Raw genomic sequence first — 17644 nt, 5'->3', positions numbered from 1 at the left:
ATTTAGAATATTTATTGGGGAAACTCTTATGGATAAACAAGTCAAAAATGAAGTCTTGTAAAAAATTTTAGATTTATGAGTTATACTTCATATTTTTCAATAAAAGAAAAATGGGAGTGACTTGACCAACTCCCTTGATGCCAAGGAATCAAGAACAGGTAGACATTGAAGCTGGGTGATTCTAAATAGACAATTATAGCTAAATTATTTCAAATTTTATTCATAAAAGAGTCTCATATAAATGTATATTTAAATAAAATGTATCTTAACGATGATTCTAAATATATTCCGTTAACTATATTTGAAATTAATTTCCATTAAATTTAAAAAAAGTTGCACCCAGTAATAATACGCCATGTGGCAAAAATTTAAAGAATGATTTTATTTTATTTTTTGTGTGCAAGGATAAAGAAAGTGCAACCTATTACCTTAAAAAGAAATACAAATATCTTAACAAAATATACATACCACACCATAACATTCATGTTTGGTATTATTCTCATTTTGGTTTTGATTTCATTTTTTTAAATGTTTTAATAAAGGATGTATTTGACTATAGTTTTTTTTTTTTTATTGGAAAAAAAATCCCTAAAATTATTTAGGAAATTCGGGATTTTTTTTTATTTCTTCTTATTTTAAAACTATTTCAATTTTTTAAGTATAATTTTATATATTAGGTACAATGTGAAGTATCACTTATGAACACTTTATTCAAGTATATATTTTTTTATAAAAATAATTGTAAATTAGAGAACAAATCATTTTTTTAAGAAAAGCAACTCTATTTATAATTTTTAGTAAAGGAGGAAGGACAAATAAATATTAAAAGAAAGAAATCACAAGAATTAACACGCTTGAGCATAATTCAATTAGTTTAGGCATCTGTTATCAGTCATCAAAATGTCATATGTTCAAATTTCTCAACTCACAAGGTTTGGTAATTGAATTTTCATAACAATTTCTATTTATTTGCATTTTTATTGAACAGACATAAATATATTTGACCTTTTTTTTGCATTAATTCAAATTCAAAAATCGAAAAATTACATGAAAATTATTTTTCACAAACAAAATATTTAAAGTAATCACATATTTCAATAAATTATACCACTCAAAAGTTATTATAGGTTGACAAGTGTTATCTGACCGATTGTCTCTCCATTTGATCTATTTGGTGAAGGGTTGTTTTCTAGAAATATCGTATGCAAAATACTTTCCTTATGTGGAATGTTTTTTCTGCAATATTCTTGCGGATTCTTTCCTACTCTGTGCACGACTATTTTTGGAAGGTAAGGTTGCTCTTCTTTGTATCCCCTATGCGTAATTAATAGCCTTTTGTCGTAGTGTTAAGGACAGCCATTCTAAGATATAGATTTGGAGAGACGTATGTCTTGTGAAACTTCTTTCGTCACAAGTTTTTGTTTTGTCTATCTTTGAAGGGTTGATCGACGATGTTTGATGTGGATCTGGGTGGCAGATCTGAGATGGTGAGTGCAGCAACGACGTGATCATGACTTGGGGGAAGAGCAACGAGATGGCCGAGAGAGATAAAACAAACATGAGAAAGAGAGAGACGATACGACCTTAACCTCAATGTTCGACGAGTATAGCACAATGAATGATCATGGACGAAGCAAGCAACAACGCATGTTAGGGATGGCAAGATCGATGTGATCGGTACCTTAGGGTGACACCTGAAGCATGATGGCCAATGAGGGAGAGATCAGAGCCTTCGAGAAAGGGGGAGAATGAGGGAAACAAAAAGGCCGTAGATATTTTTGAGGAGGAGAGGGAAAACAAAAAAGGCTAAATATAAAAATTCTTGACATTTTTCAAATGTCAAGTTCTAAATTAGCCTAAAAAAATTCCAAAAATCATCGTCAATCTCCACTTTTTCTTACATTTTCTTGATGTTTTTTCTTTAAAATTACCCCCACCTCAACTTTTTTAACATTTTCTTGACATTTTTGTTTAAAATTACTTAATACTTGACATTTTTATGAAAATGTCAAGTAATTAAAATGGAAAATGTTAAGAAATATGATTTTTTTCGTAACATAAAAAAATCACAAAAATCAACGAGCTTTATTGCAGCTCAATTGGTTTAGGCATATGTTATTGACCATCAAAAGATTGAATGTTTGAATCTCTCAACTCAAAACTATGGTCAAGTTCACACATTCCTCATTTCTTGCTCTTAAAAAACTTCCAATTGAATTTTCATAGCAATTTCTCATTGCTTTTTTCTTTTTTAATGAACAAACATAAATATATTTGACCTTTTTTTTTTTTTTTTGCATTACTTCAAATTGAAAAATCGAAAAATTACATGAAAATTAATTTTCATAAACAAAATATTTAAGGGAATTATATGTTTCAATGAAACATATCACTCCAAAGTAAAAAAGTTGATGAGTTAAAATATCTATTTCATCCCTCTAGTTACATTTCAATTAAAGAGTAAAAACTACACAATGTACACATAATTTGTAAAATTAAATTAAAAAAAATCAATTACAATTACGTATAATTCAACCATAATTAATCTATCACTTCGAAAAACGTCTAATTTTCATATCCATGTTTAATGAAAGAAAAAAAATAAAAATTGAAACAAATTACATCACCATTCCAACTCCATCATCCTCATCCGTGATCATCCTCTACATTTAAAGAGAGGTTAAAACAATGAAACACCAAATATATATATTTTTAACAAAATGGTTAGAAGCTTCTAGCCAATCATGTCTTGAAATCTCCGATAAGACTCTTGTTTTTCAAGCTTGAATTTCTCATGAGACCTTGCAATAAAAATCTCAGCCAATTTATCAATTTCATTAACACCCTCTTCATTTTTAATCTTATTATTATTCTCTCTCTCCTCCAGCCACTCCAAATACCCACCAAGCTGGTCACCGCCGCCGCCGCCGCCGCCGGAGTATTCATGGTCCCACGTGATCACTGGCGGAGTCACGTGAGAATTATAATAATTAGAAGAAACAGAGCACCAATTGTAGTGAAGTCTAAAGGAGCCATAAAGAAGCTTCTTCTTGTTCCTCTTCAAAGCTATGGCGTATTGATGGTTGGCTTGTTTTAAGATGTGAAACGCCGTCGTTTTGGCTCGGGAGATAGCTCTAGCTAGAGAAAGAATGAGAGTCTGCAAAACAGCTTTGAATTTCACTAAGCTTGAAGATGGAGATGGAGATGAAGATGAAGGCAAGATTTGGAGTGAAGAAAATGGGGAAGAAGAAGAATTAAGGGAACCCATTTTCATATTTTTTTCGTTTTGCAATAATGTTACTTTTAGTTGTTTATAAAGAGATTTCTTCACAATTTTGCCCTTTGCCTTTTTGTTTATTTAAAGTTGATGGCATGTGACTCTTTGTGGATAAAGGTGGGGAAGTTGGTTGGTATTATTTTGTAAAATATTAATTTAACGCTTGCATTACACGTTTACTACACGATTGTATTTTCGGGTTAAATTGGAGAATTTTCAATTTTATATATCGAGATTTTTAAATTTTTTTAAAAAAATAATTTTGAAATTTGTTTTCCTAAGAGATCATCGATGTATATTTGGTATTTTAAAATTTTATGGATCAACTTTCGACTTAAAATTTAAAAGGATTTCCATAAATAGAAAAATAAAGGAAAATATTTACACAAAAAACAAAATTTAAATATAGTTGTGACATACATTATTATCAATTTCTATCACAGATAAAAAACACCTATCAGTGATAAAAACTGATACGAAATTAGTGCAAGTCTATCCGTGTCTATCAATATTATTTTCCATTTTTTGCTATTTCTATAAATAGCTATGAAAATTTTTCTATAATTTAATTTTATATCTAATAGGTTAGTTGATTTTTAAAAGTATATATATTGGCCAACCGGAGCTACCACCTTCAATTTATACTAAAAAAAAGTATAATATATGTTGAAGAATTTTTTCGTTAATTTTTTTAATATTCGTGAATGTCTGGGCCAACTTAGATGCACTTTGACTAATCTTATGGGACAATCCTTTGACCCTACAATATTTGGGTGTCAAGGAAACTCGTAGCATATCAAATCCTTAAGTAGATGATTACCATGAATTTAACCCATGATCCCTTAACCTTTTGACCTTTTTTTTATGTTCTCACAACCACTAGGCTAACCCGTAATGGTTCATTTAAAATTATTAAAATTAATTTAAGTTTCACTATTTTGCATCACTATTAGAATTAAATTTTAAATTTTACTTCATAATTATTTAAAATTAATTAATAATATTAACGCTAATAACTAAAAGTGAGTATTTAATGAAAAATAGAGGTTAAAAATTTTAATATTGAAACCTAGAGACCAAATGGAAACAAAACTCAAATCTCAAAGATAAAACTACAACTTTTTAAATCTATATACTAAACTGAAACAAAATTCAAAACTTAAAGACCAAATGTATAACATTTTAAAATTTATGAACCAAATGAAAACTAAACTCAAAATATATGAAAAAAAATAATTTAATTTTTTTTATATATGGAAAATTATAACTTGGTGAAACAATTTTGTTAAAAACATCTATATTAGTAAGGGTCTTGAAAAACTGATTTAGAATTGGTGCTTTACCGTTTGGATTAAATATGGTTTAGATTAAGTATTGCTAAACAAGTATGCCAAACTTGTCTCAAGACGCCTTAAGAATATCTACTTTAATGATTGTTATATTACTGAGGCTGCTATTGGTAGAAGTGTTGGAGTTGATGCCCTAAATTTCGTAAGGTCATGTAATTTGTAATTGTATTGTACAAACATTTTATCTATTTAATAAAATATGAGATGGTTTATTTAAAATTTAGTAGCATTAAACCCACAAATCAATAAACTAACATCCAAAGTTATCATTTGTAGCTTAAACATGTATGAAAAGACATATAGGTGGATCATGTTTAAGTGATAACCTAAATGGTCTGTAGTAGATGGATAAAGTTGGATACCTTATCCTGATGATACTACGAGCACAACCCGTTTTATAGATATTATAATTGTTGTAAAGTACTAAAATGATCTGATCCTGATTATTCATGTGGAGATATGTGAGCGAGGGTATTCTATACAAAGGAGTTGTATAAGACCGGACCACAAAATGACTAGTCTCATTATATAACGTCGTTCATAATTGATACTTACATTTCACCAGGATGATCATAGGTGAAATGACCTGAATCCTGAGTGAGTTGTGAACTCCTGCGTATAAGGGCAGTATTTTGATTTGTATGGGTGAGGGTGACCAGATCGCTAACTCAACAACCTATCATTTTAAGGATTCATCTGATTTAGGAGCTAGGAACAAAGCTACAAAAGACGAAATTCACTTCTTCCCCAACGTCGAGGTAAGTAGATAAATCGCTCTCTTAAAGGCTGATTCCGGGGCTTGAACAATGTGGTGCCACACCTTCTCCTGGCTTGAGAGGGGTTTGGTCATAGTTGGACTATGACTTATTGTTTATTAGAGGGATCAATGGTACTTAAGGAGTTAGATGTAATTATAGGGGCAAACGGTAAGTTTGGCCTAACTGTATTTATGAGCAATTTGTGAAGGATCATTGCACTGTTGACCGGTTATATTCATTGGACACAACATAAATATATTTGTAATTCGAACAGTGCAACTGCCGGTCTTTAGTGGAGTGTCCAACAGTTAATGGATGTTGAATAATTTAATTAAAGAAGTTTAATTAATTATTCAAGTACCATTGGAGCTTCAAGCTACAAATCCATGAGGTTCCCTCTGTAGCTCAACAAGGAATAAATGAGAATCAATTTTGGATTAACTTGAATTATTCAAATTAATTGAGGGAATTAATTATATGTGATATAATTACTATAATGTATTTGATACATTATAATATAAAGTTTATTTGAGAGGAAATAAATTTTGAATATGATTCAAATATTATGTAATGACCCGACCCCGTAGGACTTGGATAAGGCCGTTACTAAAATAAATGCATGCACAGAATTTAAAACGACGCCCAGTTATTTGAAATAAATGCTAATTAAACAAGAGAAGTTCAAAAAACATTTATTAAATGCGATTGTTAAAACAAATAATAGGGTACCCAAAATTCTTAAAGACTAACAAAAGTATATAAAAAAAATGATCCTTAGTAATAAATTTTAAACAGTAAAACTAAATATTAAGAGGAAAATAAGGACTCAAATTTCAAGGTGTGGAAGCGAAAAAAATCTAGTCCCAGTGACACGATCACGAATTCCGCTGCGCCATCGCCGGTGCATCTTTACCTTTTCCTGAAACATCAACATAAGAAAGGATGAGTATGAAATACTCAGTAAGTAACCCCACCACTGAGGTCAGGCTAGGCATCTATGTCTTCTAGATGCCCATCTATGGCACATAAATATATGAAACAGACAAAAGACTGAGTCTTATCCTATTGTAGTTAAGTATGCCCATAAAACTGGTGAATCCCGAAGGAAACACAAATTGGTGAATCCCGAAGGAAACACGAAACTGGTGAATTCCGAAGGAAACACGAAACTGATGAATCCCGAAGGAAACATAAAACTGGTGAATCCCGAAGGAAACACAAACTGGTGAATCCCGAAGGAAACACAAATTGGTGGATCTCGAAGGAAACACAAAACTGGTGAGCATCTAACTAATCAATGAGAATATTCACACAGTCTCAACGTTCAAAGAATCAACACCGTACAATTCTAAAACATACATGAAATCCTTGGTACTATGGCTCCATCACATACACATAATCCTCAACAACATATTATACAACATTCATGTAAACCTTACATCATAATTCTACAACATACAAGTATGCCTCAACACCAATAGATCAGACATCGACATATGAAAACACATACCATCACATACTAACGATCAAGTGGTTAGGTGTGTATTTAAACAATTCAGAACTCATGCCAGAACAGACTTTGATTCAGGTCATACTATCAATCAATATGCTAACAATTTACCATAACATACACTCACCATGCTAGCATACAACTAAAGCCTAGCCTGTGGGCAGTTTCAGTGGTAAGATTACTTACCTTGAAGTCAAAATTATGTCTAAGCGACAAGCAAATTAATCTTCTTCCTAACGTAGATGGATCTTGAATTAGGCCTAAACATAATCCAAATTGCAATTAATAAAAGAGCTTGGTTCCAATAACCAAATTAACCAAATAATTCCCAATAATCTTACCCAAAAGCTTGTCGAAACCACAACCAAATCCTTTTGACAGCACACTTTTAACTTCAAAGCTTCTCCAAAACTTGATTTTTAAAGCCCAAACAAATATGTGTCAATAGATTGAAGCAGAACACCATTAGCCAAAAATCCAATTAAAAAAAATGGCACAATCTTACCCAAATCCACAAATTCTGACGACCCTTATTGTTGGTAGCACAAACAACGAGATACGACGGATTCGAAGCACCCTTGCGTGACTGACGGCGAGCGACTTGGCCGTCGGGTTGTGAATTTTCAGATCTGGGCTCGAGTGACTGTGGAATCTCGAGACTCTAGGAGACGACTTGCAATCCACAGAGACCAGCGCGGGTTGGCGAGCGATACCGTCAGGGTTCAACGATCAGAGACGCGGCTGATCTCATGAATACGTGAGTTCGGCGGCGACTGCTTCGTGGCCCAGACGACTGAAGGGAGTCGAGTTCCACTAGGAGGCACGCGCGCTACACAGGGATGTCGGGTCAAAGAGGGGGCGGACGTTCGTGGGTTCGGATGGAGGCGGCGTGTGCAGTTGGGAGGAAAAAGAGAAAGAAAATTGGGGATGGTGGGTGTTGCTGTGCGGTGCCGAGGGAAGAAGAAGGAGAAGAGGTGTTGGTGGGATTAAAAAATAATAATAAATGAATAACTAAAAAGGAAGGTATAATTATAATAAATTCTTTCCGTTTCAAAAGGAAAATTAATTTCTGCCATAACTTTCACTTTGAAATTCAAAATTGAATAATTTTTCGCCAAACTTAAATTCCCGCATTTATACTTGAGATCCAAAATGAATTACCAAATAATAACGTTACTGAAATTACATTATTATAAAAAAAAATGTGCAAGGTGTTACATATTAGTTATGTGTATTGGATTCATATAATTAAATTTAATATAAATGAGATTTATATTAAATATCATGTATTAATAGGAGAATGAAAACTATAGGTTATATTGTATTTGATACAATATTAAATTATAGATTATATCTTATATTTGGTATAACGTAAAGTTTAATTTATATTGTATGATAAAGTAGTTATCATGTAAATATATATTAATGTTTTATTAAAATAAGTTTTATTTAATTTAATTTATTTTGAAAAAATATTTTAGGAGGGAGTTGTAACTCTCTCCCCTTTTTTCTCTCTACTACCTAGTGTATGTGGATGGTGTGCAGAGGAGTTGTAACCTCCTTCTTCATCTTGAATTTTTATGGAAAAGCTTTGAGAGAAAAAAAATATAGAACACATAGAATTTCTCTGAGAATAGTTCTCAATATCTCACCCTTTACTTCCTCTAAAACCCTTTTCCTTCTCTTCCAAAATACCAAGGACCCACGACACCTTGGATTCTCATCCTAGAGAATACATGTTCTGATTGGTGGTGGCCAATTAGGGTTTTGAACACGTTGCAGTTGATCAATTCTGGAGAAGAGGAATTATACGTGAATATCGGATCTTCAAAGGTTAGTATTCTTCCCATCTCTTTTTTCTTTTTCAGAATGCATGTTGTAAATTTTAAATTGTTGATTAATGCATAATTATTGTTTCTGTATTTCCCTGTAAAATTGAATGATTCTGTAAAAACTTGGCTTTGGGATCGATCCTTGCTTCTACTCCGAACCTTCACCGGTTCCTTCAAGAAGAGCTTCTTATCATTGGTCTAGTTTAATGTGGGGCTACTCATTTCTAATAGAAGGAATCCACTACAGAATTGCTAACAAAAAATCAACAAAAATATTTTCAGACCCCTGGATCCCCAAAGAATCTTCCTTTAGGCCAATCTACATTGATAACCAATATTGAGATTTTTTTATAGCAGACTTTATAAATGAAAATGGAACATGGAATCATGAACTCCTAACTCAAGCAACAACAGAAGAAGATGTCAATCTAATCAAAGGAATTCCTATAAATTTAAACCTGGTGGATGGAATGATTTGGCACTATGACAAATATGGCTATTATATAGTGAAATCTAGATATAAGTGGTTCCAAAGATCTAGATGACAATGCAAAATGTAATCTTATCCGTCATAAACTTGTAACGACATAGATTTTATGCGATGATAAGTGATACTACTTCTAGATATGCGTTATTAACAAATGTTCTTGTGGTATGCTATGCGTTGTCACAAGTTTCCTTGCGTTGAAACCAAGTATAATTCCACTGCAAGTTTCTCAGAGTAATCCGAGGTCAAACACAGAGACTGTTTTAGGTTATTGCGTTATGCTTGTGATACCTGTGACCAGGGATTTTTTCAAATTAATAAAGTTCTTGTGTACAGGAATTTAAACATGCGATAATGTAAAGTAGAGCAGTAAAAATGCGTTAATAACATAAATTGCGTTAAAGTAACATGTGATAAAGTGAATCTAAGCTAAGATGATACAAGATACAAGATACAAGTTTCATGATACAAGATACTGAGGTCAAGGCTGGCTGTGAAGATTATGCAAAGATCGTGTAATGTGGTGACAAGTCTTATGTACGAAGCAGAAACAGAAAAGATAACTAATATAAACAGAGTAAGTTCCTTAATTGTGTTAAAGATATAAGTATTGTTCTGCTTTTCTCTTGGCGTACACCTCTCGGTGATCTACCACGTTCTCATATCTCTGTGGTGAAACATGGATGAACGTGATCAACGCAAGGTTGCTTCCACCTCTGGAAGTACTACTCGCTTTAGTTAACGCATTCTTCTAACCTTCTCTCGACAGATTAGAATGACATCTTCACTTCTGCTCTCGCAAGCGAATGTGTTGTCTAGCATGCCTTAGCTAAACGCATTTATCTCGTTAGCACAGATTAAGTTACTTGTTTAATCCATATTAATTACAAGGTATTAAGAAAACTTCATGGAGAAAACGATTAATGGAGGAACGGAAATGGACAGAAAAGTGGTAATGAAAGTGATCGAGACATTCAATAAAACTATTTAGCGTCTGATACGTGATTTGTGAATGAAGAGATTAAGAAGATGAAATACACTTGATGAAATAGAATTAGAAACAAATACAAATAAGCGCCAACGTCTTAGCGCCGATCTGGATGGAGATTTGCTTGCCAGTATGGATGAAGTGAACGAATGGATGAGCTTCCCTCTCAGGCTTGCTCAACCGGTAGCAGGGATCTAAGCACAGAGCTTCACGGCGGGGATCTGGCAGATTCACACTGAAACTCACCTCTCGGCCTTGTCTCTTCTCTTCCCTGATTTCTTCCGATCAATATTCAGCTTAGCCTTTCTCTCAATAATCCAGCAACAAATAGACCTCATATCAATTATACCTGTATCAAGTATATCTTCTTTGAATTTTATGGGGGTTTATAGGTGGAAAGCTTTGACTCTTGGCTTGTGGACCCCACTTCTTGTTATGGAAATTCCGAAGATGGAGGAATAAATATTCCTTTTGTTATGCAATCAGACTATCAAATCTGCACAACGGTTAGTTGTACACGTGTCACAATCCTTCCGTTTGCGTTGCTCAGCTGCGTCTTTCGATCGGTTGTTTTTATTACCACATGCGGTTGAAATTCAGCTCTGGATCGACTGTCGCATGCGCCGTCATTGCGTTAATTGTCTCTTCATTGTTGATTGACGGGCGCAATGTAACAGAGATGCGTTGTTCAGTTTCTCATTGAGTCTTGATCGCAAGCGGTGATTTGGTTTCCTGCAAAATAGAGTAAAACTATCCTCTTCTACCAACTTGACGATGTGAGTGGGTGTAATTGCGATAATTCATAATTATTGTATTTCTGAGCTAATTTTCATACAATCGACGCATATTCCTTCTCTTTTGGCCGCAATATCTAGATAAGGCAACATAAATAACTTGTATTTCTACAAGTTATCACTAGACTATGCAAATGCTCATCCAGTAGTAACAGTATGGAAATAGTATGGAAGAATGTGTGGAAACTTAAAATTCCTTAAAAAATCAAACACTTCATTTGGAGGGCCCTAAAGAATATTATTCCTACTAGAACCAACCTATTGAAAAAGGGATTAAACATTTTACTGATTTGTCTGCTTTGTTCAACCCATTAAGAAATCATTGATCATATTCTCTTCACTTGCTCGAAAGCATAAGAAATTTGACCTCAAATACTAAACCTTCCCCTAATTACTGAAAACTTTAATGAAAGTTTTATTGTTAGATGGTGTGCTTTGGTTGATAGTTGTTTGCTGGAAAAACAAGAATTAATAGCTATAACATGCTGGTCTTTTTGGAATGATTGAGATTTGCTCATCAACAAGAAAAGAATTCCCCAGCCCGAGTTTAAATGTAAATGGATCATCAATTACCATAACGAAATTATGGATGACTTTTTAAACAAAATGACACCCTAAAAAATCCATCAAATTAAACTCATCAAATAGAAAGCAATGTACCTCCTCCTACCGATGTTATTGTGCTTAACACTGATGTAACTTAGAGTTCTCCCCTTTCATCAACTGGTACTTCAGTTGTTTTTCGAAATTCACACGAAAAAATTATAGCTATGTGCGCCTTTCATTATGACAACAACTATGGTTCCCCATTTGCTGACCTTTGCAATCCTCGAAGGTCTGAAATTATCAACTTCATTGCAAATCTCCCATCTACAAGTTCAATCTGACTGCCTTCAATCGATCAATCTATTGAATGGTTCAGCATCTGTCCTAAATGAAATTAGTTGTTGGATAGAAACAATAAAATCTTTATCAACATCATTCAACAACATCTCCTTTCACTATATCAATAGAGAATGTAATATGGTAGTTGCAAAAAATTTGTTGTATATAGGTGTTTGGAAGAAAGATTTTTCACTAGGGTTAGCAAAAATCCCCGTGGGTTCTCACCCTGATTAGGACAGGAAATTCTTGGTTTGACCGGGGATGGGGTAAAACCGGGGATCCTAACCCTAGTGAAAAAAAATTCGAGGATGGATCTCCGTGAGGATCCGTTTCCCCGACAGGGAATCCCCGTCCCCGTTCCCACCTTCAATTGGTGGGGACGAGAGCAGGGATGGGGGGAATACCCACCGCGGAATGGGGAGTCCCCTCACCCCGCCCCAGCCCCGGCCCCGTTGCCAACCCTATTTTTTATCCCGTTTCATTCATCTGGCTAAAATAGATGTGAATTTCCATTATAGCCCATCGAAGAGTTAATAAAATAATCTTTGATTTTTTTTTTTTTAAATACGGTTTAGATTATTTATATAGTATAACCAAAAGGGTCCTAAGTTTGAATTTTGGCGGTAACATAAATGATGGATCTATTCGCTATTTTTTTATGTGGTGTTACTCCTTCCTCTCTCTTCATTTATTGCTAATTCTATATCTATTTAATGCATGAATATATAGGAAAATTGGAGGGAAAAGGGCATTAATTAGAGACATGAGTGAAAAGGGGGAAAAGAATCTAAGCTAATGTTGCCAAATATTCAACTCGAGATTTAAACAATAAATACATAATCTCCTTTGAAAGGTAAGATAAGATAAAATAATATACTTCAAATTAATATATTTAATATGATTTTGCTTCCTTTTTAAAAATCGTTCCACAAAAATCGAAACAACTTAAAGTGTAAAATGGAATAGATTGTATGACGACTTTAATAAGAAATTATTTTCATCATCTTGAGAACAATCGACCTTTCTACTTTTAGAAAATTTTAGAAACTTTCTCTTTAATAAAACTAAGTGATTGTAGCTTGTTTTTAGATAGGGCATAAGAAATGTTAAGATACTTTTCATGATCACAAACTACTTAGACCTTCATTAAGCTACCCAACGAGGATCGAAGCTCACTAGAAAACCTTTTACCAATGGCCTGTTTAGACCTTTTTTGCACTCTCCAGAAGGCGACAAATTTCAAAAAACTCATTAGTATTTACCTTAAAAAAGAAGAAGAAGATAATTATAACCTTTTAATCTCTAGGTTTTTAAGAATATGTGTGTGAGATCCATGAGTTTTCAAAATGTATATTTTTAGTTCATAAGTTTTCAAAATGTGCCTTTTTTAATCGCTAAGTTTTCAAAATGCAATTTTTTAGTCCACTAGTTTTCAAAAATAAGATTCAAAGATTCTTGTTCATTTTTTAAAATAATTATATGACATTTTAAATTAGAAAAAATAATTTTAGAGAGTACAAATATTTTTTTAGTTATTTTCTCTAATTTAAAATAATAAAGAAAAATACCTCATGGATCTTTCAAACATATTTTTGAAACCTTGGAGATAAAAAATATACCATACACAGGTTCTTAAAAATGTAGACACTTAAAAAGATATATTTTGAAAATTGAGAGACTAAACACACTCATTCTTTAATACTTAAGGACTAAAAAGGCAATCCTTCGTTTTAGTTATATGCTTTCTCACAATGCTTTCAGAATTTATGCTAAATTTTGAAAACTAAAAAAAAAAAAAATCAAACTTTTTTTTCTTTAAGAATTTGACTTAGGTTTCAAATATTACCTTAAAGATGAGACCATTATAAGAAAATTTTAAGAAAAAAACATAATTTTAGAAAATCAACTACCAAACTTGTTATAAAAAAATGACAGAATAAGATTTTAAAGTTAGTTTTGCTTTCCATCTCCAAATGTTAAAATCGAATACTTAGACATTAAGAAGTTAGAATATAGTATCTCTTTATCCTTTTTGAAAGTATATAGTTCTGCAATACTTTATATCGTTAAAATATGTTTTGTTGTATATATTCTTTTCAATACGATATAATAAAGAAAGAGTGAAAATACAAAAATTTGAGTCGTAACAACCTACAAATACCTAACCATGGTATATGATCATATGATATGACAAATCTTTTCCAAGCCTTTGTTGGAGATTGAGTTAGATGTGTGATTTTTTAAAATATTCCCAACACTTATCCCTAAGATTTCTTTTTTCCTTAATTTAAACAGTGGCAATTCGGTGAATATGGAAACAACCGAGGGGCTGTTAGTAATTTGGCATCATGGTGACGACTTATGCTGGCGCCAACGCCCAACGGAGTGGCAAAATTTTAAATTGGTGAGAAAGACTTGCACGGCAACCAAGGGCTTGTTTGCAACTGCCTTTTGGAATTTTGTCTTCTAAATATGGAACATCTTTTTTTCTTTTCTTTTTTAATTTTTATTTTGATTCTTATAGATTTTAACCATTCAACTTAGCTTTTATATTTTGTTTTCTGTTTGTATTTGATTTTTTTATATATAGTCTTTTTATTTGAGACAAAGCATGTTATAAAGATCTATACTAAATTGTAGGTTAGTTTTTACTCTTAAAAATAGTTCAAAGTAAAGAAGGATGACGTTGTTAGGTCTCGAATCTGGATTTTGAATTTTGGTATGAAACTTGGGTTTGCACGTTAGGAAAGAAATACATATTACTAATTTACCTCGGTTGTAGTTGTACTATCAGCCAATTCAACTTCAGATCTTTCTAATTATTTATACACTTTGGATTCATAACTTAGAAATCTAATAATTTTTCCTACTATTCAATTTTTCTTAGTGAACATTAATAAGCCTATGGAATTGCAGTACTCTTTGAGTACAATTTATGTCAATTGTAACATATAATGGAACCTGAACAGGTCTTAGATTAATGAATAAGAAACTTTTGTACGAATTTTCTTTGTTCTTTAACAAGTTTATATGATATGACTTGAAACATCATCATTCAAATAACAAGTAAAAATAAGGAGAAGATAAGATTCAAACTATTCTTTAGATTATATTGGTTAGTAGAGTTTAAATTTGACCATTACTTTCTATTATTAATATGTTACTAGATTTGTTCTCTCTTTTTTTTCTCGATATTTGGAGGTCATTTTATCTCTCTAGAAGTAGATGTTTACAAAAACTAAGCCAAATTTAGTGAGAGAGAAAAAAAAACAATCATGAAAGTCAAATTCATGCATTTGTTGCAGGAAAAAATGGAAAATTTCAAGTTCTCTACATTTTATGACAAATTTAAAGGCTCCCTTCTCGGTAACATTTTGTTTTTTATTTTTTGGTTTTTAAAATTAAGGCTATAGACACTACTTCAATCTCCAAATTTTTCATTTGTTATCTACTTTTCATCAAAGGTTTAAAAAACCAAATCAGATTTTGAGAATTAAGAGAAGTAGTTTTTAGTTTTGGAATTTGACTAAGAATTATACCATTGTATTTATGAAATAAATCATTATAAGAAATGTAGATGAAATAGACTAAATTTTCAAAAATAAAGATCAAAAGTCAAATAAATGGTTACCAAACGAGATCTTAATGTTACTAATTTTTAAGCCTCGATAATATTTCTTGATTATCTTCCAAGAAAGAAAATTGATAGCTCAGCAACATAAACAATTAACTAACAACAGTGTTGAACAACAAACAATAACAGTGATAATTCAATGTACATGTGGTTTTGGTTAAATTGTTAATTAAATTGTGCACATCCATTATTCAATCTAATCAAATCTATTAGGTGAAACACTCAAATTCAATTATTATCCAAAACTTAACCAATCCCCATGAGGTTTTGTAAAAATATAGATTTTGAAATATTAGCCTTGGCCTCCAAGTAAAATATATACAAAGTTTCTTGTAAACTTGGACAACTAAAAGATTTTGACTCTCGTGGGCAAAAAATTAAGAGAGAAAAAAAACAAAGTTCATAATGTTTACCAATTTAACGATTGAATTCATAGATAGAGATAGAAAAACTCGTTAAAATAAAGTGAAATGGAACACTTAACCACATTATGTTTAGTAAAAGAAAAGGATTGAAATTTTCAAATATGTACTTAGCTCGACGATCATTGATGTAACCTTCCTCGCTCGAGATTGGAACCTTAAAGGTTCAATCCCTACGCCTATAATATACATACATACGCATGCATCTAAACTTTTGTTATACCAAATGAATTAAAGATTGTGCTTCAACTTCGAGATTAGAGGTTCGCATGTACGTATGCGAGCACGCATATACACTGAATATGATTACTTGTTTAACATTAAGTTTGAGTATTTTTTCATCTTCTCGCTATTTTCTTCGTGTTTAGAGAAAATCTATGAGATGAATTTCTTGCTACTATTGGTAGGATTTTAAGAGAATGCTTAGTTTATTTAGGAGGTTTTACACATAATAACTAAGAAAATGTCTAAATTTATGTCATTTTGAAATTAAATTGATAAAAATTATTAATTTAAAGTTTTAGTGAATAGAAATCTCAAAATTCAAACAACATATCATTTGGGAGTGAAATAATTTTAAACATCTGCCTCTTGATTGAGTACATATGACTAAATTAAGTGAATTACATTTTTTTTTTAATTTTTAAAAAATTTTACAATTGTATATCCAGAAAGTAAAATATCGATTTTTAGAATAGTAATTAATGTCTAATCTATTAGACTAGGAATTGGACAATTATGCATTAATTCTCTGTAAAATCCAAAACTTTGTTAATATAATCTTAAAGAATATAAGATCATAGCTTTATTCTGCGTGTATTAAGGAAATAAAAATGAAATAATATATATTTCCTTTTGGGGTTTTGCTTTAGTATATTCTCTTATCTTCAGAATCATTTTGCCACTGTCGTCAATGGAAAATTTGATATTTTGTAAATCAACTTTTTGTATGCCTTTTTGGTTTTGAATTTGTCTCTAGAACCTATTTAGTTGCCTTTATGATCTCCCCTAGTTTTGGCCGTACACAATTCTACCAGTCCCTTCTATTCTAGAAGTCTAGACATCACCACATTTCCTCACCTTTTGCCATGTGTTTAAGCCTTCACTGTAAAAATTTTGGATTTTAATATCGGTTGAAAAAAGTAAAATCGGATGTATAATATCGGTTTTGTAATTTTTTAAAAAGCGGATCTTTAATGTCGGTTTTAAACAGACATTGTAGGGGTACCTTTAATATCAGTTTTAAACCGACATTAAAGACCCGCTTAATTTATCCTCTCACTTTCTATTTTCCCCCCCACTTTTTTCCCTCTTCCCTTTTCACTCTCCCCCTATTTTCTTTTTCCTCTCATTCTCACACTTCCCTTTTCAGACCCTCTTCTTTCTCACTTCTCTCTTCCAAACTCTTGCCATTCGTTCGTTGACCATGGGTGAAGAGTCTGTCATGGTGTAGATCTGGCTTCCATGCAAGTCTGTTCGTCGTGCAATCCGAATCTGCTGCTCGTTCTATCGAAGCGTCACAGCCAACCCGGATCTGATCGTGGGTGAAGCTCGTTCTGTCAAAGCGCCACAACCCGGATCTGCTGCTCCCTCTTCAGTTATTTTTATGTCTTATACTCTTGGTTTGATGAATAAGCACCCAAACTTGATATGTTAATCATGTGTCTCCAGACCTGAAGTTCATATTCCCATGTGGTGTGTACCACCG

General features: G+C 32.3%; 1 protein-coding gene across 1 annotated transcript; it reads right to left on the bottom strand.

Annotated features, from left to right (window-relative positions):
• Nucleotides 1-2551: 2551 nt before the first annotated feature.
• Nucleotides 2552-3272, bottom strand: LOC120092033. The gene has a single exon (XM_039050225.1). It carries the CDS (start codon nucleotides 3266-3268, stop codon nucleotides 2735-2737), a length of 534 nt encoding a protein of 177 aa, XP_038906153.1. The 5' UTR covers nucleotides 3269-3272; the 3' UTR covers nucleotides 2552-2734.
• Between the last annotated feature and the right edge of the window lie 14372 nt (nucleotides 3273-17644).

This window comes from Benincasa hispida, chromosome 11, assembly GCF_009727055.1.
Source record: "Benincasa hispida cultivar B227 chromosome 11, ASM972705v1, whole genome shotgun sequence".
Taxonomy (NCBI): Eukaryota; Viridiplantae; Streptophyta; class Magnoliopsida; order Cucurbitales; family Cucurbitaceae; genus Benincasa; species Benincasa hispida.
Note: the sequence above shows the minus strand (reverse complement) of the source record. Positions and strands in the feature narration are given on the sequence as shown.

What these genes read in the sequence shown, in the direction of transcription:
- LOC120092033 (XM_039050225.1), bottom strand. Translation starts at nt 3,268, where the DNA reads ATGGGTTCCCTTAATTCTTCTTCTTCCCCATTTTCTTCACTCCAAATC.